General features: G+C 32.6%; 1 protein-coding gene across 1 annotated transcript in view; it reads left to right on the top strand.

The window, feature by feature from the left end:
• LOC127719123 (atrial natriuretic peptide receptor 1-like) overlaps positions 1 to 25215 on the top strand; it is a 39491-nt gene extending 14276 nt beyond the window's left edge. Inside the window, exons 7-11 of the mRNA XM_052225147.1 lie at positions 9105 to 9279; positions 10522 to 10620; positions 12295 to 12386; positions 13395 to 13629; positions 25199 to 25215. Of these exons, the coding sequence (XP_052081107.1) occupies positions 9105 to 9279; positions 10522 to 10620; positions 12295 to 12386; positions 13395 to 13629; positions 25199 to 25215 (618 nt within the window). The remainder of the gene's footprint in view (positions 1 to 9104; positions 9280 to 10521; positions 10621 to 12294; positions 12387 to 13394; positions 13630 to 25198) is intronic.
• The last annotated feature ends 2001 nt before the right edge of the window (positions 25216 to 27216 follow it).

The raw sequence follows: 27216 nt of genomic DNA, 5'->3' as shown, positions 1-27216 counted from the left end.
TACATTTTTGGGCTATATATTTCATATAAAAACACGTTTATTGGAGGCATTTATGGTTGTATTTTTACAAGTAATGTGTTGAAAAACGCTGAATTGTATATACAGTGTATTTGTTTGTTTTGTCATAGCTCTGTCATCAGTTGTTTTTATTTTCTCCTGATGTGAACACATATACTATTTTTTACAATTTAATTTGGTTGAAATATAAATATATAGCAAGATTGTTTATAATAGACAATAATATTTATGTTTATCTCAGAAGAAAATGAAAATAAACAAATAATTATTCTGCTGTTGGTACCAAGTTGCATAAAATAAAATCAGAAATGTCCCCTAAATAATCTTTTGAAATGCAATTTTATATGAAATATTTAGTGTGAAATACCAAGTGACAAATACATGTACCCCAAGTTAGAAAAAAAACCAAAAAAAAAAACCCACTGAACATATAAATAGTCATGAATTTATAATTAAACTTTCTAGGATATATACATTTAAATGATTTTGTATAATAATAATTAAAAATAGGGGTTCTATACAGATATTATCTGTTGGCCTTGAAATGTGATACAGACCATGCAGACTGGGCAAGGGAAAATTAAATTTAACTTGTTATATACTGGGACTGTTATACTAATAGTATAATAGTCCCAGTTATATATAAACAATTTATTACTTTTGAAAATGGGACAATTACACAAGGAAAGTATTAAATCCTCCCAATACCACTTTTAAACAAGACATGATTCTACATTTTTAAGCTTTAAATCTTTTAATATGTCTCAGCTTCATCAACTTAAAAAAAGACACTGTAAAAAAAATATAAAGGCCCTTCTCTGCAAACTTTTTACATATAACATGATTGGGCCATTTTTAGAAATTTTTAAAAATATGTACATCTATAATGAAGTTTTATTTGCAATTCAAGTTCAAACAAGGAATTATTTAAATATGGAATAATTTCATATTCTGCAAAATTGATTAGAAAATAATTATGAAAACTAACCCAACTAAATATTTTTTTAAACTTAGAAATGTGGTCCCTATAGTTCTACGTCTTTTTTTAAATCCTATCTGTTCTTGGCAGATAATCTTATAAGATTCTAAATAGTTTTCTAAACTATTATACTCTAGAAAAAAATGTTCCTAAACTAGTAAAAAGGGTTATACCTCTGTTGTTTGAAGGGCTATTAAAACATCTTCCTTTGAATATGGCTTAAATAAATTTTCTCTCCAATAAGAACTTCTTGCTAGAGAGAAAATTTTATCAATTTTTAAGAAAAAATTCGTAAGGGTTCCGCAGAAACCAGTGTCTCGCCTACTTTTGCTGTTAATCGCAGGCTCAACAAAAATGAGAAAAAAAAATTAAAATATTCCTTTAGATACTATCTTTTGATTGTAAGAAGCTTCTGTCAAAGTTTGGTATAAATCCAGGATATTTTATGAATCTACTAAATGTTTTAAAAACTTTAACTGCAGACTGTATTCAATGTTAACTGGAAGAAAAACTAAGTCCATTTATAAGTAAAATACGGATAAACAGGTAAAAATTTTTAACGAAATTTCCTTCTAGATACTAGCTTTTGATCATAAATAAGCTTCTGTCCAAGTTTGGTACAAATCCAGGATAGTTTAAGAAAGTTATTAAAATTTTAAAAACTTTAACCACAGAGTGAATGTATTGTTTCGTGGCAGAAAAATTAAAGTCCATTTATAAGTAAAATACGGAAATTTTTTTTTTTTTTACAAATTTACTTCTGGATACTATCTTATGATTATAAACAAGCTTCTGTCCAAGTTTAGTACAAATCCAGGATAGTTTAAGAAAGTTATTAAAACTTTAAAAACTTTAACCACAGAGTGAATGTAATGTTTCCCGGCAGAAAAAATAAGTCCATTTACAAGTAAAATACGGAAAAACAGGAATTTTATTTTTACAAAATTTACTTCTGGATACTATCTTATGATCATAAACAAGCTTCTGTCCAAGTTTGGTACAAATCCAGGATAGTTTAAGAAAGTTATTAAAATTTTAAAAACTTTAACCACAGAGTGAATGTATTGTTTCGTGGCAGAACAATTAAAGTCCATTTATAAGTAAAATACGGAAATTTTTTTTTTTTTACAAATTTACTTCTGGATACTATCTTATGATCATAAACAAGCTTCTGTCCAAGTTTAGTACAAATCCAGGATAGTTTAAGAAAGTTATTAAAACTTTAAAAACTTTAACCACAGAGTGAATGTAATGTTTCCCGGCAGAAAAAATAAGTCCATTTACAAGTAAAATACGGAAAAACAGGAATTTTATTATTACAAAATTTACTTCTGGATACTATCTTATGATCATAAACAAGCTTCTGTCCAAGTTTGGTACAAATCCAGGATAGTTTAAGAAAGTTATTAAAATTTTAAAAACTTTAACCACAGAGTGAATGTATTGTTTCGTGGCAGAACAATTAAAGTCCATTTATAAGTAAAATACGGAAATTTTTTTTTTTTTACAAATTTACTTCTGGATACTATCTTATGATCATAAACAAGCTTCTGTCCAAGTTTAGTACAAATCCAGGATAGTTTAAGAAAGTTATTAAAACTTTAAAAACTTTAACCACAGAGTGAATGTAATGTTTCCCGGCAGAAAAAATAAGTCCATTTACAAGTAAAATACGGAAAAACAGGAATTTTATTTTTACAAAATTTACTTCTGGATACTATCTTATGATCATAAACAAGCTTCTGTCCAAGTTTGGTAGAAATCAAGGATAGTTTAAGAAAGTTATTAAAATTTCAAAAACTTTAACCACAGAGTGAATATTTGTGGACGACGACGACGCCGACGGAATGTAGGATCGCTATGTCTCGCTTTTTTGACTAAAGTCGAAGGCTCAACAAAAAGTAGTTTTTCATTATTTTATATACATATCATGCCCAACATTCAGCATACAAGAATTTTTCAAAATTCCATTAGTTATACCATTAAATCCACTTGATATCTTGTTTTTCAAATATTTCATGGCAAGCAGAAACCTCCTTTGTAATCCTAACATTTTAATCTATGTAATAGTACTATAAAAAATCTTTACCTACATGTTTTAAAAAAATTCAAACCATTCCTTAGCTTGTTTAATTAAACTTTGGCTGGAACATGAATTAAATATTTGCCACTGGACATTAAGATTCCAACAATCAATTAATATATTTGAACTTGAATCGTTGATTTCTTTCCTTTTTGTCTTGCCTTGACAGAGTCCAAAAGCAAGACATAGCATATATTATGTATGCTGTTTTCAGCGTCATCAACAATGTATTAGTTAGTAAAGTAATATAAAATAGTGAAATATTGCAGACATTTTCTACTGGTAGATATTTGTAACCATGAAAGACAATATATTCATTATACAGTTTTCATGATTAAAAACAGGCACTTGTCTCAGAAAAAAATTTCCTATATACCTTAATATAACACGTGTTATTAAGGTATATAGGAAATTTTTTTCTGAGACAAGTGCCTGTGATTAAACGCTAGCCCTTCAAGCCAGACCAGATACATTTTTTGTAAGTATAGATAATTGTTAATGTGTCAATCCTAGTCAGGAGCCTTTAACTTAATAGTTATAGTTGGTTAATTTCTGATATATATACATATATATTTGTTTTTTTTATTAGCTCACCTGGCCCAAAGGGCCAAGTGAGCTTTTCTTATCACGTCGTTCGTAAACTTTTACAAAAATATTCTTCACTGAAACTGTTGGGTTGCTGCCCCTGAATTGGTAATTTTAAGAACATTTTGCAGCTTTTGGTTATTATCTTGAATATTATTATAGATAGAAATAAACTGTAAACAGCAATAATGTACAGCAAAGTAGGATCTACAAATAAGTCAACATGACCAAAATTGTCAATTGACCCCTTAAGGAGTTAGCCCTTTAAAGTCAATTTTTTACAATTTTCATAAATTTTGTAAATTTTGGTAAATTTTTACAAAATATTTTCCACTGTAACTACTGGGCCAAGTTCATTATAGATAGAGATAATTGTAAGCAACAAGAATGTTCAGTAAAGTAAGATCTACACACACATCACCATCACCAAAACACAATTTTGTCATGAATCCATCTGTCCTTTGTTTAATATGCACATAGACCAAGGTGAGCGACACAGGCTCTTTAGAGCCTCTAGTTGTCTTATTTTATAATTTAAAATCAAGCCATTAGTTTTCTTGTTTGAATTTTCTTTCATTTTTGAATGTTGTGACCTTTGTAGCTGACTAGTACAATGTGATTTTTTCTTGACTGTATTTTATTTAATATTTTGACTTCTTTTTTATCTTTTGTAGAATCAATTAGAAAAGCCAAAATTTATAAGCTTAGATTCAAAACATTCTGGAGGAGCAGATTGTGTGAAGGTATTTATCCTTTTATAGCCTCAATCTATATCACAAAAATGTATTTGTGTTAAAATATACAATTACCATTAAGAGAGTTGATTTTTTGTAAGACCAAGTAAAGGTTACAGGTCCTAATCTCAGTTGGGAAAATGGTACTGTACAGTTTTATTTTAGTACTGGTGAACTCTACCGTTACAGACTCGTATGATAATAATACACCTGAAACTCCACAGATGTACGTGTATATCTAACAGCTATAAATATTCCTTCCGAATCCAGCCACACTGATTAGATGTCGCTTTTCAATATAAATTTTTATGAAACCAGACTGGATTAAAATAAAATTTTCTTGTGTAATTTGATGAAATTTAAATTATCTCCACTAGTTTACTCACTAAACAACAGGACTAATTTGTTAACATTTTCTTTACAGAAGCCAGCAGAAGTCAAGAGAAATAAAAAGAATGGAACAAAAGAAAAATAGAAAAAGAACAGTGAAATGACAAAATTAAATAAAATTTTTGCATTTCTTATTGTTGTTATCTTGTGTATTGTTGTTATCTTGTGTATTGTTGACCAAGACAGCAAAGGAAACCATCGAAAAGCTGTTCAGATAAAAAAATGACAGATGCTACACATGATCAAACAAAAGATAAAAAAAAAACACTTCTAAGAAAAAATTTGTTCAATGCTGGACCAAATGAAATGCATGAGGATATTTATAATCTGAAAAAATTATTACCTCTGTGTAAGTGAAACAAATTATGCGGTATGGGCTTTGCTCATTATTGAAGGCTGTACGGTGACCTGTAGTTGTAATTATTTCTGTGTCATTTGGTCTCTTGTGGAGAGTTGTCTCATTGGCAATCATACCACATCTTCTTTTTCATATGTGTTCAGTGCAAAATACCAAAAAATGGACTATTCAATAAAATTGATATCTAAGACAGGAAATATTGGGGTTTGTCAATGAGACATCAACCCGACAAAAATAGCCAAAATATATGTAGATTAAGCTGGTATCAACAGCATGCATACAAATGTAAAAGGAGATGTGGGGTAAAGATCAGTATGACGGCAGTTGTTTTCTCAAATGTGGATCCAGGATTTTGAATCTAGATAAAGTGATGCCCCCCACCCCCCACTCCACTCTGAAGTAACTGTATTAAAACAAAGTCAATGTAGGACTTTCTTTGAGATATTATTGTGTCTGGGAGACACAATTGATGCCCCCGTAGATGCACAGTGTTATTTTAGAATAACTATACCATTTAACCGCTTATACCCCAAAAATGACAAAGTTCAACTATCTCCCAAAAGAGCAAATATTAATAAAAATCAAAACCCTGAGCACATGCACATCTTCGATATATGTACAAACAGACACCAAAGTGAAAACTTCCTAGGATTCTAACTGTAGAAGGAGTTGTGCTGAATAACTATATACCCATAATGGGACGGACTGACAGAAGGACAGACAGGGGTAAAATAATATGCCCCCCAACTTTCAGTTGCGGGGGCATGAAAAGGGGTCATCAGGCCCCAAACTAGACAAAGTTTTGAGAGTAATAAAAAAATCTGGATTAACCATAAATGTAGCTTCATAAGGGCCATAAAGGGGGAACCCAAGCACCCCACTCCTAATTCAGTCTCTGATATTAATCATTGTTAATATGTTTCTGAATATTTTATAAAAAAACTTTTGAAAGATTATGTTAGAAAACATTTTTATAATGATATTTCGTATAACATTTAAATGATTTTTTTTAATGATTTTTTTGAGAATATGAAGATTATTAAAACATTTTGTTAAAAAATATTTTTTGAACTTTTTCAAAACATTTTATCCTGCAGAAATGAATTTTTATATGTTTTTAAAATGTTTCAGGGATATTTGATTAACAAACACATGCAAATCATTTATAAGACATTTTACAAACATTGTCATCAAAATTCAGTAACATTTTAATGATGTTTTAAAAGTATCATGAAAATGTTTTGAAAATATTTTTAACGCCATACATTTTTGCATGATTTTGATATTTTTCTACAATATTTTTTCAACATTTTTCTATTTTTTTTGGTGCTAACTGGGAAAGCAGTGGCGAAACAGCACCACATTAGAACAAATAATAAAATCAATTGCATGTAAATCCATTTCATCTTTTATGCATATTTATTTACAATGTATTTTTATGAAATTAGAAAGAACACAGCAAACATAGATAATTCTGGAACCAAGTCGAATTTGAAGTTTCCACGTGGAATTACATGTTTCAGATTTTTTATGCCCCTGCCACAGCGGAGGAGGGGCATTAAGTTTTACCCTTGTGTAACTTTTAGACAATACAAGGACTCTTTTAATGTGAATTCGGTTGGACGACATTTTTCTATCACAAACTACTTTCTTCTGATCTAGTTGGAATTTCCCTTTCAGAAAAGTTTGTGTGTTAATATAAGGAACTGTCTTGGCTAGTAAATAAATCCTGTTCCATAATTCCACTATTTGCCATTTGTTGTCACCTTTGTCAAATTTTTTTTTTTACCTCTGGTTCTGACAGAAGTATTGGTCCTCGCACTTGCAGCCATTTGGATTTTAACCATGAATTCATTTCAAACATAAAGATGTATCCAATCCATCACTTCTTGGTTGGGTTAACAGTCTGTTATCCATGATGGCTTCTGAAATATTAAAACAGGAAACCACAAAGCATCATGTTATTTAATAAACTGCAGGTTCGGAAATTTTTCTTATCATTTATAAAGGACAAGCGTTTAATGCGGGGATGTGTGTGATGTTTTTTTCTCACAAAAATACTCTAGATCTCCAACTTTGAAGAATAAAAAAAAATTGTTCTGACAGCTTTTGCCATAAGTTTAATGTAAAGTCCTTAGAAAATTCAGACTTTATTGCGACAAACAAATAAAAAAATTATGCTCATGTGTACCATGGTTTTTTTAGAATGCAATATAGGGATTGTCATATTTCCCAATACATGCAGTTCTCTTCCTTTCATGCATTGTTTTGTCAGGGAAATATATTTCACTTGCTATAATTAAGTGCACAACATAATTATTATTTCTTTTTTACAATCGGGTCAATGCAAACAAAGGTAAAAGGGTGAAAAAATGTGAAGACTAGGAAAAAACTTACAAAGTGTGAGGGTATATTTGAAGAATAAAATACATCCCTGTGTCATCCCCCTATTTTAATAAATAATAACCTGTCAAATTATTGGGCTGTTTAATCGAGAAAAAATAAAACAAAGAGGTTTAATAATGTACTAAATATAGGAAAAATATAAATACATAATAACCTAATCCTGTTGTTATATAATCTCCTGGCATGACATGGTTATCAGCTGGTTATGGCAAACTTGGTCGAATTTTCCGCCGGGTTTCCCTAGATATTTTTGATGGGTGGATCAACTCTCTTGATGCCTTCTCTCCATTTCAAAAGAATTTCATGGTCTTTTGGGAATCTGTGGTCCCCCTTCAGAATAATTGCAGCCGGGGACACAACAATTTTGAAGCTTAGTTTGGTGAAATTAGCGAATGTCGATTGTGGTTACTTATGTAAACATGTGCAACGTAATGCGATTCAAGCGTCCAAGTGATTAAAACGTTTCCGACAACCACTTATGGAACACCAGCGACGTCTACAGGAAGAAATATTACGAATGATCCCTATTATGTCAAAGCATTTACACATAATACCCGAGATGTCAAAATAAACAGAGTGGTCGAAATACAACAGTCCCAATTATATCAAAGCATTTACACATAATACCCGAGATGTCAAAATAAACAGAGTGGTCGAAATACAACAGTCCCAATTATGTCAAAGCATTTACACATAATACCCGACATGTCAAAATAAACAGAGTGGTCGAAATACAACAGTCCCAATTATATCAAAGCATTTACACATAATACCCGAGATGTCAAAATAAACAGAGTGGTCGAAATACAAAAATCCCAATTATGTCAAAGCATTTACACATAATACCCGAGATGTCAAAATAAACAGAGTGGTCGAAATACAACAGTCCCAATTATGTCAAAGCATTTACACATAATACCCGAGATGTCAAAATAAACAGAGTGGTCGAAATACAACATTCTCAATTATGTCAAAGCATTTACACATAATACCCGAGATGTCAAAATACATAAAGTGGTCGAAATACAACAGTCCCAATTATGTCAAAGCATTTACACATAATACCCGAGATGTCAAAATAAACAACTATCCCAATTTCATTCAACTATATATTGTATAAAACAAGATAAGAGTAATAAATCGTTGATCGAAACACTCAACATGCACACAAAATACGTTTTTTATATGATTTCGTCAATTTTTCAATGTTTTTATTATGTTAATTGTTTCAGGAAACACATGATATTAATGGCGAAGATGTCTCGTACAAGCCTCTGAACTCGTACAATTTATAATAGCTATAAAATTACCTACCTCGGATATAACATATATGTCTCTGGTAAAGTGACCGATAATGCTTTCAACTTTCAACTTCATAAATTATTTGGTCTTCCAACAGTTATGATAAGAGTGTAACTGACGAGTCTTGTTCAGACGAAACGCACGTCTGACTAGTCCTGTTCAGACGAAACGCACGTCTGACATATCTAATTTCAACTCTGGTATTCTTGAAAAGGTTTTACCGATTACTGATTTAACTTATACCTGTAGGTAGAAACGATTGGTGATGCTTATATGGTAGTATCTGGCCTACCTGCAAGGAATGGGAATGACCATGCCAAACAAATTGCTCAAATGTCACTAGCTATTCTTAGAGAAATCGGTAACTTCAAGATTCGTCACTTACCCACCATTACTTTGGAAGCTCGTATTGGACTGCATTCAGGTATTTAAAAAACAAATTTCCATGTAAAGTTTACCAGGATCAATAAATGGCCATAAATATTTGAAAATTATATAATAGATAATTGAATAATTCAAATACAGAAAAATATTCAACGAGTGATCGAACAACACATTTATTCACGAATGCGCGTAGCGCATGAGTTAATTATCAGTGTTGTTCGGTTACGAGTTGAATATTTTTCGATATTTGAATTCTTTCATTAGTTATTCTTTTTATTTCATCGGCAATGGGGTTTTAAATGGAATAAAAGTAGAAAATACAAGGAACTATATCTTTTTCTACGCATTCACAATTTGCTTAGATGCGACGTCATCGAGAACGTCTTGAAAACACCCATTGTTGTATGACGTCAGACGAGTGAAATAACCGAGTTTGGAGTTTGTGTCAATTTAAATTTAAGTGCTTTCAAGGCCATTTTTTGGTCAAAGAAAGTTAAGATTTTGGGCACTATTGAAACTTTAAATGAAATGCATAGAAGTAAGAAATGTAAATGAGTTAGATATTTTCAATGTTATAACGTCAGAGTTGTGTCATATAATTCGTCTTTCAAACCCAAATGTAGAAAATACACATTAAAATGTATTTTCCATCCATATTTACAGACAGTCACGAAACTATAAAAGAATTTAAAAGAAACTTCGTGATAGCTATTTACGTAATCTCACCAAATAAAGGTTGCTGTTTCTTGGGTGTTCCAAACTTCTCCAACTTTAAATAAACTGGAATTCTGATGCAAATAAAACATGGGAAGTCAAACCATTTTATTGCTCAGTAGTACGGTTGTTTTGTTCTGTGTTGTTTGTCTTGGTTCCAGTGCTTGGTTCATTTCTCAGTTGGCCTTGGTTGATGGGACCTGAACTGTCCAAATTTTTGAAAATTCCTGTTATCTTTTGTATGTATTATTCAGAATGGCATGCAAATGCGGATTTTTTTTTACAAAATTTGCAGTGAAACATATCAGGAAACCATTGGCAATTAGAATTTATCTCTTTCGTGTATAGCTCTGATTTCTTTATCGGGTTTTGCTATACTTTTTGCCATTTTCGATTATATCATCTATTCAACGTTTGGTAATGTGATTTATATCGAGCATTACTGAACTGCGAATAGGGGGGAAATGCATTGTTACCGTTAAATATTGTTATCAAGAAAACTGTACAAAGTAAATGCATATACAAGAGAATGAAACTGGGTTTCCATCTCTTCATATTCTCGTTTCAGGGCCAGTCTGTGCAGGTGTTGTTGGGAAGAAGATGCCACGTTATTGTCTGTTCGGTGATACTGTAAACACAGCATCCCGAATGGAGTCACATGGACAAGGTAAGATCCCGAATGGAGTCACATAGACAAAGTAAGAATCCAAATGAAGTCATGTGGACAAGGTAAGAATAGGAATGGAATAACATGGACAAAGTAAGATCCCGAATGGAGTCATATGTACAAGGTAAGAATCCGAATAGAGTCACATGGACAAGGTAAGAATCCGAATGAAGTCGCATGGACAAAGTGAATTCAAATGGAGTCACATGGACAAGGTAAGAACCCGAATGGATTCACATGGACAAGGTAAGAATCCGAATGGAGTCACATGGACAAATTAAATCTAAATGAATTCACATGGACAAGGTAAGAACCCGAATGGAGTCAAATGGACAAGGTAGGAATCCGAAAAGAGTCACATGGACAAGGTAAGAATCAGAATGGAATCACATGGATAAGGAAAGATCCCGAATGGAGTCTCATGGACAAGGTATGATACGAAAGCAGTCAAATGGACAAGGTAAGAATCTGAATGGAGTCACTTGGAAAAGGTAAGAATCCAAATGGAGTCACAAGGACAAGGTAAGAATCCAAATGGAGTCACATGGACAAGGTAAGAATCCGAATTGAATCACATGGATAAGGAAAGATCCCGAATGGAGTCACATGGACAAGGTATGATACGAAAGTAGTCACATGGACAAGGTAAGAATGTGAATGGAGTCACCCGGAAAAGGTATGAATCTAAATGGAGTCACATGGACATTGGAAGAAAGCGAATGGATTCACATGGACAATAAAATACAATCTCTTTACTTGTATGTATGTATCGAACATTTGTTTGGTTTTTTTCCAATCGATTTTCCTTCGGCACCAATATAGACTTTGAACATGTGTAGCAGCTGAATCGTGTAAACCAAATGATAAACTGGAAGGCATCAAATCAAAATTATGTAGTTGTCTTGGTATACGATTCGAGTCTTTGAAATAATCTTATTTTTAAAGAACTATATACTGTGTCTACTGAAACATGTATGTGTACAATCTTAAACCGTTGGTAGCTATGTAAGACCCAAATGAGATAACTTTTATTAGTGAGAGCGATAACTTCATGGTCAATAAACTCATAATTGATACCAGGCTGATAATTTTGTACGCCAGAAGCGCTATTCGTCTACAAGTGACGCTCAAATAAAAATAATAAAAGGCCAGATAAAGTACGAAGTTGAAGGGCAATGAGGACCCACAATTCCGAAAGGCTTTGCCAAATACACCTAAGGTAAGATATTCAAGGGGTAAAAGATCCTTAGTATTTTAAACAATTCAAAGTGTTGTAAACAGTTAAATTATAATGAGACAATATGAATGATTATCATGTCAACACAGAAGTGCTGACTACTTGGCTGTTGGCCTCCAGCTGCAGTGGAGTGTTATAAACACGGAATTCCACTTGTTTGTTTTTGGTATTTTGTATGGCTGATGGAATCTACATTGTAGTGGTAAGATTTGTTTCAGGTTTGAAAATTGGTTGCTTGAAAGTTTGTTTGGATGGAAATCAGCAAAAATAAATACTAGTAATAGGAATAACATTCCCCCTTTGCTAGAGTGTTTGAAAGTATATAATGGTATAGAACGAAAGTATAATTCTTAAATGTCTGCATATATCAAAAATATATAATAAAAGAGGTTGTATTAAATTAGATCCAATTTTATTTATGTTTTTTTATATTGCAGCAATGAAGATTCATGTTAGTCCGCAGTCAAAGTTGCTCTTAGATGGCTTTGGATTATTCAGTCTGTCATCAAGGGGCATTGTTCAAATAAAGGTAATCGAAAAACTCAAGACATATAACAATCATAGCCTAACTAGTGTTAATTCTTTGAATTAAAGTCCTGGCAACATATCAACAAGGAACTGTTATTCAGAATTAAAACAAATAGTACAACAAAGTTCTACTCATTATATTTGAGGTTCGTGGCAAGTTCTGTGATATTTACTACACTATCATGACGCACAGTAAATGAAACATGCCTATAAAATGCATATAAATGTCTGGCTAAGTATACAAAAAATATAATGCAGTAAACAGTTATCCCCCCGAAAAATAAAAAGTGACAGGTCCTGGAATAATAATCACTAGTATTAATTTTGAACGGACCTGTCCACTTAAACAGATTTGTTTTTGGATTCATTTCTTAGAACGGATTTTCTTAAAATTCGGTAAAAAAGGGAACATTCGATCGATTGTTCGACTGCTCGATGACTGTTTGACGTCGCCTAAGAGCAAAACAGTGCTATATCGACACGTATTTTTGAAACATTCGAAGCCAGGTAATAGAACAATACAATATAATATAATACAACAATGCAGTACAATACAATACAACAATACAATACAATACAATACAATACAATACAATTACAATACAATATGCTTTATTTAAAAACACTCTGTCACTTTCACATGTGAACAAGAGGTAAACATATACAAAATACAATCACATACAATCATAGAAAGAAATAAAACAACTATAGAATGGAATATATTAATAATTACTATACTTTATAATATTTTAATTAACTTTGAAACGAATAGAGATACATGTTTTAGTACCTTTATATTACCCAGTGATAGTAATCCTTTCATTTTTGCTGCGCTGGGATATTTTATATAATACTCTGGAATGTGTTGATTTCTGATATTTTTTACTAAGATGGAATTGCATTCAAATAAGTATGGTAATGGAACAATACATGGAACAAAGTTATTGTCTTTTTGAAGTTTATAATAACAATGATGATAATAATTCTAGTATTAATGATAATTTTGAAGGGCAAAGGAGAAATGACAACGTATTGGCTGTTGGGGGAATCCCCTTCTGTGGGTTGCTCATTACCAGAGAATGGAGTCATGTCTACTGAAAATGATTTAATCTCACTACGAAATGGTGCTTTTCCATCCACAAGTATGATCTCGCTTAAAAACACTGGTTCTTCGATCAAATATGAAGATATTTCAAACAGGAGTTGTGGTATATCAGCCAGAAATGGGACTGGTTCAGCTAGAAGTAATATTTTTTTAACCGACATTGAAAACATTTCGACTAGAAGTTCTGATAATTCAACCTATTTTGAAAACATTTGAAGCAGAAGCGGTGCTATTCAAAATTCAATGATCACATTTCAATTTGAAGTAGAAGTGAAACTTTACAACGACGAATTTGGATATTTCTGAAGAATATGTTAAAAATATTAGACAAAATAAAAAATGATATATCATACGACATAAAATCTAAGAACTCATACAAAACTTTGACCTTATATAGTTATGTGATATAAAAGTATTCATATCCCTTATTTTGGATAGTTCCTTTGTAAAACTGTTACATCTAATTGCAATTTGTTGTGTAAGTAAACCTAGAATCGCTGAAAGTGTAGCTGATGGTAGACTTTCTAAAGATAACACTACCTCGATATAGTTATAGGCAGATGTGCCTTTGGTCCATTGAAAGAATATGTTAGGGACAACGATTTCAGATCGAATCGTTTTCTATAGGGCGGACTTTCAAATTCAAGTGAATTATCATTTGTTAACTTCTATGTCATTTGGTCTCTGGTGGAGAGTTGTCTCATCGGCAATCATACCACATCTTTTTATTTTCATATCAAGTTTGAACCGTACGGTTCATCAATGTATACTATACAAAACGCATATACGCATGCCATATTACAAATAATATCCATAATATATATATATATATATACATAATTGGTGATGTCAGAATTTTTATGTTGTGTACAATGCAAATGAAGTGTTTCTTATTCTGAATGTGAAATGTATATATTTTCATATGCATGTTGCCCAATTCAATCATTTTTTCACAATTTAATAAGAGCTCTTTATAACAAAACCTTCAATACAATTATTACTATGTAAAGTTTTGAACCACAATTTACGAATTCCAATATATTGAAATGGAAATCAACCCAATTCGAAATAGACCATCACATTTGATGTCGTTCTTTTGACAATTAGTATTTTAAAGAAGTCCAGATGAAATTTATCTATCACAGGAGTTTTGTGGACTGCATATCTCACAACCGTGCATTAATATTCTACTGATATACGCAATAACCAGACTAGGTTTAAAACAAACTTCAAGTATTCAAAACGGGTGTTGTGTTCGTACGGGCCGACAAAGCAGCCAACAATTTTGTAGTGGTGTGACGTAAATACTACACGCAAGTTGTTGAGAATGAAATTATCACTTTTACATTGAAGACCGTGCGCTCTACATATAGTCAAATAGTAAATAATCATATCATTACCACGTTGTATCTTAAATCCTCCTCTTAACATATATAGGTCAATATTGTGTATTGGCAACCTTAACACCAAAACCCGTCCAATAACGTTTCATCTTGGTTTCAATTAAGTGTTCTATAACTTCCCTTTCTGTCCTTTTGCTGGTTTCTTTTCTTAAATTAAAGATTTTGTTATTAACTTTTAAGGTATCAAAGGTGGTGATAATAAGGGCCAAATAAATTAAGGACAAACTTAAAAGTTACCATACATGATATTTAATTTGCCATATGGTCAAATAAGTAAAAAAAAATGTATTCTACATTTGACGAGTTACCATGACGGCAACAAGCAATACATGTTGCAACGTTAGTATATTTTGAACATATTATGTTTTTCCTATTGTGTATAATTTTGGAGTATATTTTAATTTGGAAAAGTATGGGCATCCAAAGTAACAATTTGATATTTGGTGGAAATCTGTAATTAGCTGTAATAAAGCTTTTTTTAATAATGTTGTTGTTATTTTGCTGAGAAAGAACTCTGAACAACTACATGTAGAATCTAATATATTTTTCAAGACATTTGATTTATGGTATTTTTGAAGGCATTAAATCAACTATTAAAATATTCATTTACGACTAGATTACCTATATCGTTATATGTGGCCAAAATTTCCACATTAGAAAAGGATTGGATAACTGCATGAAATCAGCATTTTACTTCGTTTAATTCTTGGTTAAATGCATTTCACTATTTAGTATTTTGTGAGGACTACATTTATAGGGTTATAATTGCATTTGTTTGCACCTGTCCTAAGTCAGGAATCTGATGTTCAGTAGTTGTCGTTTGTTGATATGGTTCATAAGTGTTTCTCGTTTCTCGTTTTTTATATAGATTAGACCGTTGGTTTTCCCGTTTGAATGGTTTTACACTAGTAATTTTGGGGGCCCTTTATAGCTTGCTGTTCGGTGTGAGCCAAGGGTCCGTGTTGAAGACCGTACTTTGACCTATAATGGTTTACTTTTATAAATTTTGACTTGGATGGAGACTTGTCTCATTGGCACTCATACCACATCTTCTTATATCTATTTATAACAAACTAATGTTAAGGTAAGTGTTTAGAGGAGTTTAGAGTGGCGTCCATTTCATTAAACTAGCAAACATTATTGTTTAGGGACAGACTGGAGCTCGCCTCCGGATGCGGGATTTTCTCGATGCGTTGAAGACCCATTGGTGGCCTTTGGCTTTTTTATGCTCTTTGGTCGGGTTGTTGTCTTTTTGACACATTCCCATTCTCTATCCAATGTCACAGCAAAGAGAACTTTTTGATAGATCCTGTATGGAACTCTTAAATCTTTTTTAAATATCAATAATATTTCAAAGAAAAGTATACTCTTTTACTACAGATAACTGGTGATGTTTATAGAGGAACAAATGATTGTGATTAACTGTTTCCATGAAAACCGTTACTTTTGTTTTATTAGTATTGACAGTTAACTGACCTTTGATTAGATAGTCGCTAAGATAAATTTGGTACACAGTGTGCTAATAGCCTAATACGATATATACAGGGTCAGTAAATTCAATATGGCTCGAGCGCACCATATGGAATTTAGTGACCCTGTATATATCATATTATGTCACTAGCACACTGTTGGGGAATTTACTGACCCCATATATATCGTATTAGGTCACTAGCAAACTGTGTTACTAATAACATGTAGTACTTCAAAAGGCAATGCTCACCCCACAACCGGCAACCAGGTTGTCAAAGCCAGTAAAGCTTTATGTTCGGAATGTTAACAGAGTATCCTTAGGAGCTAGGACAATATGCAAGGCCAGCAGTTAAAGTGGTTACATTAGATCATGGACTCAGATGCAAAAGTTTTCTTGAATTTCACCTGTCTTTTTAACTGTTCTTAAATTTGGGTCGTGAATTTAGGCCGTATGCATATATCATGCTTGTAATTTGTTTATTTATAATTCATAACAACGTTAATAGGAACCAGAAACATTGCTGGGAAGTAAAACAGACTACGTCAACACCGGACTCCTAAAAATAGAGACAAACAAAGACAACCAACAACGAACAACACATGGTTCAGATCGAACTCAGAAACCGTGGTAAAGTCGTCTTTTGTACGTTGAAAGTTAAGCAAAGCAACGTCACCGCTGTTTCGGAGACTGGGTTCAGATAGCCTGATTTGATAAATTCAGGTATAAAATGTAGTGGGGTTAAATCAGTTTTACATGTGCACACTCCTCCCTTCTTGCCTATCTAGACACTATAACGTTAAACTAAAACACACAATAAAAAACTTTGCACGGTGCAGCTACGAGCTGGATGACCATTATAAAAAACCTGTTTGGAATAAAATATCTGAAGTTTTTTTTCACAATACCTGTCTTGAAAAAATGAAATCTATATCCATAGTAGATGTAACAAACACAAGTGTTGGTTGCTTAATGTTCAGTAGCAGATAGTTCCTGCATGTTCAGGACGAGAACAAATTCACAATAAATACATTATGTAGGTCCTGTAATAGAGAATATAGGCCCTCCGGTATGAAGGTTGGAGAATTTGTACTGCCAATGGAAAATGAGCGTATATTGGATAGGGACCGGAATCTTGCCTTGCAACAAGCCACCTATACGGATCCTTCAAAGATTTGTTGAAAGGGTTCTTAACGTTCAGAGAGCGTGACATTTAACGTGCCCATTATGACCGGACGTGGCTGCGTATTTGTAATAACCGCACAGCCAAACGGACGCCCCACTTTGGCATGGGTTTTACTGGCAGTCGGAAGAAGACCTATGTGACCAGTCATCCAAACACAAGGATGGAAGGTGAAACTATTTGCTATGTTTCAGGTTATTCTATATGCAGCTTGGATCTTAAAAAAAAACTTTGATCCGTTTCCGGTCTTCCAAATCTATTCCATTGTATTACAACAGTATATCGCCAATTACCGATTTGATTCTGTTTTACACACTTTAATACAAGATGTTTCCCTTTTCAATTACAGAATAGCAAACTGAGATTAAAAGTCAAACTTTCCAGATGAAAATTCAATATTTTTTTAATTCCTGTGTTATTTGTTGGGTTTGTGTTGCTTAATCTCTATTCAGTGTAGTGTTTAGGTTAATGTTGTTTGTCCATCTTTTGTTGTTTTTTGGGGGGAAGGGGGTCATTGTGTTGTCCGTAATTCATGAGTAATGTGCAGTTTTTTTCTATGCATCATAATTGACTTTTAAGATAGTTACAAACAATATGAATACCTTCGCCAGGACAATCTTTACTAATATTTCAAGTTATCTGTCATGTCGATATGGATTTGACGTGGTCACATATTTGATAGACATCAATTATTATGCAAACTGGGTCAAATATCTTTTAGTAAATTACATAATATTAAAACGAGTGTTATACAATATCGTTATTCAGTCCAAAATATGAGTGTACACGTATTATTACCGCTTTTTGTCAATTTTCCTTTTTTAGACGGTGATGGTCCTTTCGAAGTCAGGGATTTCGTTACCACAAAATACTTGAAACCTTTACTAAATTCTTCCAAAGATAGAAAGATTTGGTTTGGAAGTTTGGTTCAAGTAGACTAAACATGAAAATAAGTGAAATATAGCGATGTGTGTTGAATTTTCTAATGAGTCCTTGACATTTTCACGCAAAATAGTGCAAAAGTATAGATTTTGGTGAAATTTAACAAAGCCTATAGATTGTAAACAACCTTAGGCCTAGGAAACATAGATCATAGTGTTCAACAAACTAAATATTCAAGTCAAATATGTCATTGGTTTTAACAACGATAATGCTACAATATATTTTTGTTGTTGCTTTATAGTGTTTCCCTTCCTGAAATCATTGGAATGTGGCCCATTTCATTGAATTCGGTGGAAAATTGATTGGGTAAGGGGGAGGGTTTGTCGCCAGCAAACATGTATAACCCCGCCACATTCTGTTTCAAGTCGGGTTCCTGTACTTCAGAGGATGTCGTTTGTTGCTGTCTGTCAATATAAAAATAAGAATTGTTTTTCGTTTATTGTTTTGTATATAGATCAGGCTGTTAGTTATAATTGTTTTACATTTATCATTTCGGGTCCTTTTATAGCTTACTATGGGGTATGGGTTTTGATCAATGTTGAAGGTTGAAGGCCATACGGTGACCTATAGTTGTTAACTTCTACGTCAATTGGTCTCTGGTGGAGAGTTGTCTCATTGGCAATCATACTTCATCTTCTTATTTTTATATTGAAATTGATGTTAATTGTGACTTCAAAAACAAACAAGAACGATTTACGAAAATCTTAAATTCTCCTGTGAAATATAAACTAGAATTTGGATCCATATTATCGAACCGACTTCTTTGGAATCGTCATTCATTCATAATAAGTTTCAGCATAAATTTATTGCTTATTGCTATACTATAATTTTACGATACAAAATAATCTGCACTCTTAATGTTATTGATGTAAATCGAGTTAACAATAGTTTAAGACCATTACAACAAAAGTATGAGGGTCTGGATGGGAGGTCCTTCATTTCTACATTCTTTAATTTTTTAAGACATTATTCTATATTCTTTATAATTTAGCATCCCGTTATTCTCTATTCTTTTTTGTTTTGTTCCATCTTTCTGTAGTATTGACACATTATTCTCTATTCTATAAACCCCATCCAGACCCTCAAATATTGAACAACTTTTTTCAAATAAATCTTGAAACATATACCAGACAACTCCGATGTTAACATATGACAATGACGATATTTTCATTTGCAACATGTAGTCATACTCCTAAACTCTTTGATTCGCAAAACATATATGATCGGGTCGCATAATGGATTAATCATGAACAGTCCATTTACGTAAGTTAGTATATCTGGGCTAAAAACGTCTGCAGTAATTGCAGACATCAAATTCATTATTACCGGAAGAAGGCTGCTTACGATCATCACTGATATTATCATACCAAGCGTGGACAGCGCACACTTTGTGCGATTAATGTCGACAGTTACCGCCCTACTTTCAAGACTTCTTACTCGTTGATCTCTTCCGCCAATTGATGTTTCTTTTTGTTGGTTTTTGTTATTATTTTGGGGACCGATAGTATTATGTCGAACGGAAGTCAGATTTTGAGATAAACTGTCAGTGTGTCTGCTTATGGGCTTAAGAGGAGAGATCATTTTGCGTAATCTTCGGACGACAAGAGCGTAAACAATTGAAATAATCGTGAATAATGTTAAGTGTACAATCCCGAGGCTTAATTGGAATTTCCACAGATTGTCACCAAAAAGGGACTTCATATCGCAGCCATGGGTCTGTTTGTCTTCAAATAAAATGTGGATCAGAGAACAATACGCACCAGTGATAACAAAAGACCCGATTCCTAGGAAATCATAAACATTGCTCCATTTGTTGGCCTGTGTCCTTGGAAATGTTGCCAACAGCCGTTCAAAACAAATGAAGAGCACTTGTACTAAGGAAAACAATACTGTAATTGAAGTCACCAGAGTGCTTCCGGAACATATGTACGGTACAGAGATGTCTTGCAATCTGAGCAACAAATCTGCAATCAGGAATAATGACGAAATGCTTGAAATGATGTTGCTTATGCTGAGATACAATGTCAGGCGATGAAATCTATTTTGCTTCAGTTTCTTGGATTTCGAGAGAACGGCGAGAGCAAGGACATTCAATACGAATATTGCAGTACATATCGGTATCAAAACTATTGTGGCAATTAGAATCGGCGTAGATTCAAGTTCTGACGTGACGTTGACGTTAGTTTCGTTAGAAGTCATTCTGCTTTGTTTATCATTCCTGTATAAAGCTTTTTTATCGGCACTTTTTATATGATTTCAATTCAATTTGCCGTCTCTTTCTTTCGATGCAGATGAGTGTGGAATCCATGATCAAATCTTTGTTCAATTTGTCCAAGACTTAACAAACATAAGAAAGAAGATCGATAAAGGTCCATTTCTGTTTAAAACTTATAGCATAGAAGAGCATGGCGAATATTGATACGCTTCTCTTTTCCATTTTGTCTCACTTTGATTGGTATTAGCTGTGTAAATGTCAAACTATTCCGTTCAATTGAGGTTCTGTAATAATTGTGAAAAATCTATCACCCTAGAAACAGATTTATATATGTGTAGAATGAATATATTTAACATTCTTAAAATTAAACACCATGGAAGACTTAAGACTTGAAATATATTAAATTAAGCTTTCGATTATTCAAAACCTTTAAACATGAATCATTGAATGTAAAATAGTAAAGCGCCAAATTCGACGTTGTGTTTTCTTTTCTTGATATTCAATATGTATGCACTACCTTTTGCCGAAAGACCTTTCAGCAAATGTCAAGATGATGCTCAGCAATAAAAGCTTTTTGTACTGATATTTTGTCATTTTCCTAAACATCTTTTAATGTTGTCTCGTGAGTGAGTGTTTGTTTATTTGATATCTACTTTATGTCACGCAGAAATTATTGCATGCATATTCACGACGAAACTTAAAGATAACATGTTTCGTACAAGACCGACACGAGGATTCGGATTTTAACGTTCTAACTCGTAAGCACACCGAGTGATCCCGATCCGAAATTCACGAAGGGATCCGAATCCCGAGGAGTAATTACACGAGAACGTAACGGTGGAGAAATAAAATCTGGATTCGATTCCCACGGAACATAATCCTCTGTGGGACGTCCCTTTGTTATCTTTCACCTCTCCGTTTCGGTAATTTTAAAACATCTACAAATGCAACTTATTCCGTTTAATTGTTTTATTTTTTTTTTTTTTTAAGTTTTTATATTATTTTCCTTATTTTTCCAATTTATTTCAAAGGAGTAGGGGCATTAAGGCCCGGTTTTGGCCCAAGAAAATAAAATATTTGACAACTATTTCCAATTTGGACATATTGTTTAGAAATGCATAGAGTCAGGAAATATAAATGAAAAACATAAGAATTTTTATCTAATGACGTCACAATTACGTCATAATATGTACCGTTTTCATGAAAACGATGAAAAATACAGAATTTATGCAGTTTCCATCTTTATTTCCATTACGGAAACATCGTGCGCAGCCAAGAAACAACAAAATAATTTAAGAGAAGCTTTATTATAACTATTGACATAATCTCACCAAATATAAAGTTGTTTCTTGTGTGCGCACATACTTTGCCTATCTAAAATATACTTAAAATTTGATGAAAAACAAGGAAAATCAAGAAATTTTACAAAAATATACAAATTTCGTCATGGTTTGTTGCCATGGTTACTCGTTAAACCTGAACTTTGTTTTTATTTTCTGAATACCTGGTACCTTAGTGTAGTTATGACAAATTTCAGAATATGTATGATAACTTTTAAATTTGCAGTAATATTTGGGCCAAATAAGGGCCTTATTGCCCCTACTCCTTTGATGTGCAAAATAATATTTACCTTAAAACTGCTTTTTTCTTAATGATCAAACTTTGTTATAAAACAACACCCATTCACTAAAAACAACATCTATTCAATTTATTTTGTTGGCATTTGAGGAATGGATAAATATATTTTATAAAATGAAGGCATTCCAGGAAGTTTTACAGAATCGAAAAACGCACACGCTGAGAAAGCAACTAGGGTTATGTACGATATTTAAAAAAAAGGAGATTACGTAATTTGAACATTAAATGTCGACTAGAATTATTTGACAAAGAAGTTAAGCCAATATTATTCTACGGATGTGAAGTCTGGGGAATGGATATAACGTTTTCGTCTTAAATTTTTGTAAACTACTGCTTAATCAAAACAAATCCACACCTGACCTCATGATATATGGGGAACTTGGTTGATACCCACTGGATATTTTTATCAAATTGCGAACTATCAATTAATGGGATAAGCTTGTAACCGGAGAAGAAAAGAAACGTCCCGTTATTTTATACAATCTTGTTACTGGTAGTTACAATGGAAACAAAGCTTGGTTTAAGAATGTAAAATCTGTGCTCAATATTTGTGGATTTTTATATAGTTTGTTCATATGTTGTTCTGTTACACCGCTGTCCAAGGTCAGGGGGAGGGTTGGGCGCCCGCTAACATGTTTAACCCCGCCACATTTTGTATATACATGCCTGTCCCAAGTCAAGAGCCTGTAATTCAGTGGTTGTCGTTTGTTGCTATATATCATATTTGTTTTTCATTCATTATTTTGTTCATAAATCAGATCGTTAGTTTTATCTCGTTTGAAAATTATTTACATTTTCATTTCGGGGCCTTATATTGCTGAGTATGCGGTATGGGTTTTGCTCATTGTTGAAGGCAGTACGGTGACCTATAGTTGTTAACTTCGATGTTATTTGGTCTCTGGTGGAGACAACTCTCCACCAGAGACCAAATGACATAGAAGTTAACAACTATAGGTCACTTATTTAAAAATTACGTCACCAGTGAGTCTATAATACCGCAAAGAATGTGGACGACTGTTCCAAATGAAAGCACAAAACATACCAACAATGGTCCAGAGTCTTTTCAGATCATGGACTGGCTTATATATTGTTCTTGTCGAAATTGCATACTGCATGTGTTTTATTCCAAAATATGGTTTGTATACTTAGAATGTTCCTTCCCAGTAGAGACGAACTGTATTTTATTCAAACCTTTGCTATTCGACATACATGTAGTTCAAGTTGTAAATTTTAAATATATGTGTGTTATTAATTTGTATACGATTGTGGCATGTGCTTTTTGATATTTATGTGTTTGTTTTGTTCTTTATTATCGTAGTATATATATCTATGCACTTGTTTACATGATTATTGGGGAAGAAATCCGTTTGCTCCAAAAATGCGTCCAGTTGTGCCACAACTCATTTGCGCCTACACTTGTATTACGTTTGCGCCACTGGATTTTAGAAAACCTACATGTAATACCATTTGCTCCAAATATTTAGCATACGATTACGCCAATTTGTAGATTAAATTTTATTCTGATTTTACACTATATTTTTTGGAGAAAAATACAAAAAATCGACATGAAAGCAAGTGACAACACCACTTGAATGCACCATTAGCAAATACATCTTATGCATCCCAACAGAAAAGTTTCAAAGAATCTCAAAATTTTTAATTATAATCATACTTTTAAACAAAGTAATTAGTTGCCAATACTTCAATTGATACCTTATAAAAATAAAAATAAAATATGAAAATTCAAAACGGAATGTCCATTTGCCGATTCCAAGTCAGGATCCTTGTCAGGTTGTCGTTTTTAAAAGACTGTTACAAATTGATAGTGTATAAATAACGGAACTAAAAAGGCAGAAAAATGAAAGGTCTGGCGTGTTCTTGTTGTCATTGAAAATGATATATCTTAAAGATAACTGTAGTTCCCACAAAAAGGCTGAACCCATTATTGGTATCCTTTAAAGTTACCTCATTCAATATATATTCCTTATTCTAGAGGAATATATTCTATATATCTTGAATATGCTTTCTCTAAGCTGTCAACAAGAGATACACGTTTTTTTACCGTTCCTCCCAAAAAGATTTCCTCATTCAAACAAACATAAAAGACGAATATGTATATATGTATTCATTGCAAACAGAAAAAAAAGGAAATATTACCTTGAATTTTAATCAAGGAAGTTTAAGCCTACCTGCACATATTATAATTATTACTGTTTGTTTCTATGCCAACATATTTTTACATGTATTTTGTCGGCAGATTAAAGGATTTAGGCATTCAAGCAATAAACCGTTTAATTTATCAAATATCAAGTATATTATTTATGTTAATTAGTTTGACACTCTAGTTGTTTGGTTCACAGTATATTATCGATGTTTTATAAATGGCATATAGATATATCTGGTTAAAACCGGTTCAAACCACCATTTCACGGCTTTGACAGTCAATCGATAGTTTTCGACTTAAGTAATTTTGCCCAAAAGAAGACAAACACCATCAAGTGTCCATTTGCCGATTCTTAGTCAGGATCCTTGTCAGGTTGTCGTTTTAAAAAGACTGTTACAAATTGATAGTGTATAAATAACGGAACTAAAAAAGCAGGAAAAATGAAAGGTCCTTCGTGTTCTTGTTGCCATTGAAAATTGGAAAACACACCAGTCGTGCCGAATCCGGAGCTCGAAACCGACTCCGATATGCAATTTACTGTATTACACTGAACTGCAGTCAAGGTTAGGGAAAACGGTAGTATTTATGCTGCCATAGGCGACAATACTAACATTTTCTAAATTAACCACTTTTTATGATAAAAACCTGGACAATACAGTCATGTGTGGCATTAGCACTTTTTTATTCTTTTTTAGAAATTGAAGTCAATTAGTGTCATGACCATCTTCCAACTGAGCTTGTTTAGGGTATCCATGCCCACCGTCATTTTACATCAAATTTATGAATCTTTGGTGGTCTTTTCGAATAATTCTCAAGAAAATATTTCAATGGGTAAATTTTAATTAAAAATGCTTAATTCCATCTCGGATACTTTCGACATTACTCGTTACCTGTTTGTATGCATAATTTATCATCCGTATTTTAATCTCCTCTGATTGGTTGATAGAAGAATCTGTTCACTTCTGGCAAATTTGAAATTCCCTTGTTATTTGAATTAGTTTACTGGTCAGTTCAACACGTTTTATTTATGCAAACAATTATGCAGAAATAACGTCATTGTTTATAGTGATTACTTGTTGGTTAAAATGGAATGGTCAAAAACCATTCATTTTGGTAATAGGAATTAAACTTGAGTTACCATTGGTTAAGATAAAGGATTCCCCGCTTTGTCCGTATAATGCTTACAATCGTATGTGCACTCTAGTACCAGCCGATGTTAATGACCCCGCCTTTTTTTATTCCACAAACTAAATTAAGCAATAAAATTTGTATGTTATTCATATTTTCAGAGAAAACTCAGACACATTTTAGAAATGTGTGGTTTAGATTCTTCTAAATTTTCCTCTAATTCTTTTCGCAGAGTAGGGGCTACATGGGCTTTTCACAGTAAAGTTCCTTCTGAGTTAATACAATTTCACGGGGATTGGCGTAGTGACGCTTATAAAGTTTATTTAGAATTTGATTTACATGACAAATTGTCTATATCACGAGCTATGGCTAAAGAAATTCCCACTAATTGTTTTTTTTTTTTTTTTTTTGCAGACAATGTGTCAAAAAATAAGGTTTTCTTGTTGTCAGATTCTACTTGTAAATATGTGAATAACATTAACTGGCTGGAATGCAATGCTATATCAGGTGCTAATATATACACACTTCATCAATTTGTGAAAGACAATAAAGCACTGTTGAGAAGATACACATTTATTATTGCATGTAGGCACAAATGATTTTGGGAATGGTTTATCCAGCAAATTGATAACTAGTATTCAATACTACAATAATTTAATTGATTTTATTTGCAACACTTTACCGTCTTTAAAGATAATAGTTTCGGCAATTTTGTCAAGACCCATAGATTTTGATGATACAAAACAAACTGTTATAGATTGTAATAAAGCATTGGCGAAGTTAACGTAGAAGAGAAGTATTTTATTTGTTTAAACGTACAAGCAATTTGTTCAGCAACCAGGATCTATTTATAAAAGAAAATGTTTTTGTAAAGATAGATTACACTTAAGTTATTTTGGGGTTTCTGTCATACGAAACTTTTTATTGGTGTAGTTAATCATTTGTAATTAGAATATTGTATTTACATGTACTCTTTTGGTCAAGATACTTTGTGGTTTTTTACTTTATTTTTCAGAAGATGATGGTCAAGAAAGCTGGGCTAGACCATTACTTCTACATCTGGTTTACCTGTGAACCTCTATTAGTTTGCAGGATTCCAGTATTTGTTGTTTGTATTATCAGGCATGTTCATTTTGTAGTGTAGTTTTTATGTAACACTGGTCACTTTATAGTAGCCGTTGGTTTGGTGCATTTATATATTTTGGAAGTTAATCTTTATATAATTAATATGGACCTTAAATGAAAAATTATTTATGACATGTATATAATTGTAAATGTTATTTATGCCAAAATATGATTATCACTACTTATGTGTTGAGTTTTGTTTTACTACATCGAAATGGGAGTGGAGGGAATTGGTTTCAAAATTTATTTTGTAAATATACACACTGCAGTTATTTATAGATAAATAAAAAAATATATTGTACTCTTACATCCAATCACAGCGCTCCAAAGTTGACTTCGTTCACCTGCCTTTAGCGTTTAGTAATTCATTGATAACATTCTGGCAAATCAGAAACAAACAACTTGTAACGTCCCATTTTATTGGCCGAAAGATAGAAATACAGCAACAATCGAATTGTGC

The sequence above is a fragment of the Mytilus californianus genome, unplaced genomic scaffold (assembly GCF_021869535.1).
Source record: "Mytilus californianus isolate M0D057914Y unplaced genomic scaffold, xbMytCali1.0.p SCAF_10, whole genome shotgun sequence".
Lineage (NCBI taxonomy): Eukaryota > Metazoa > Mollusca > Bivalvia > Mytilida > Mytilidae > Mytilus > Mytilus californianus.
This window is presented reverse-complemented; position numbering and strand designations above follow the sequence as displayed.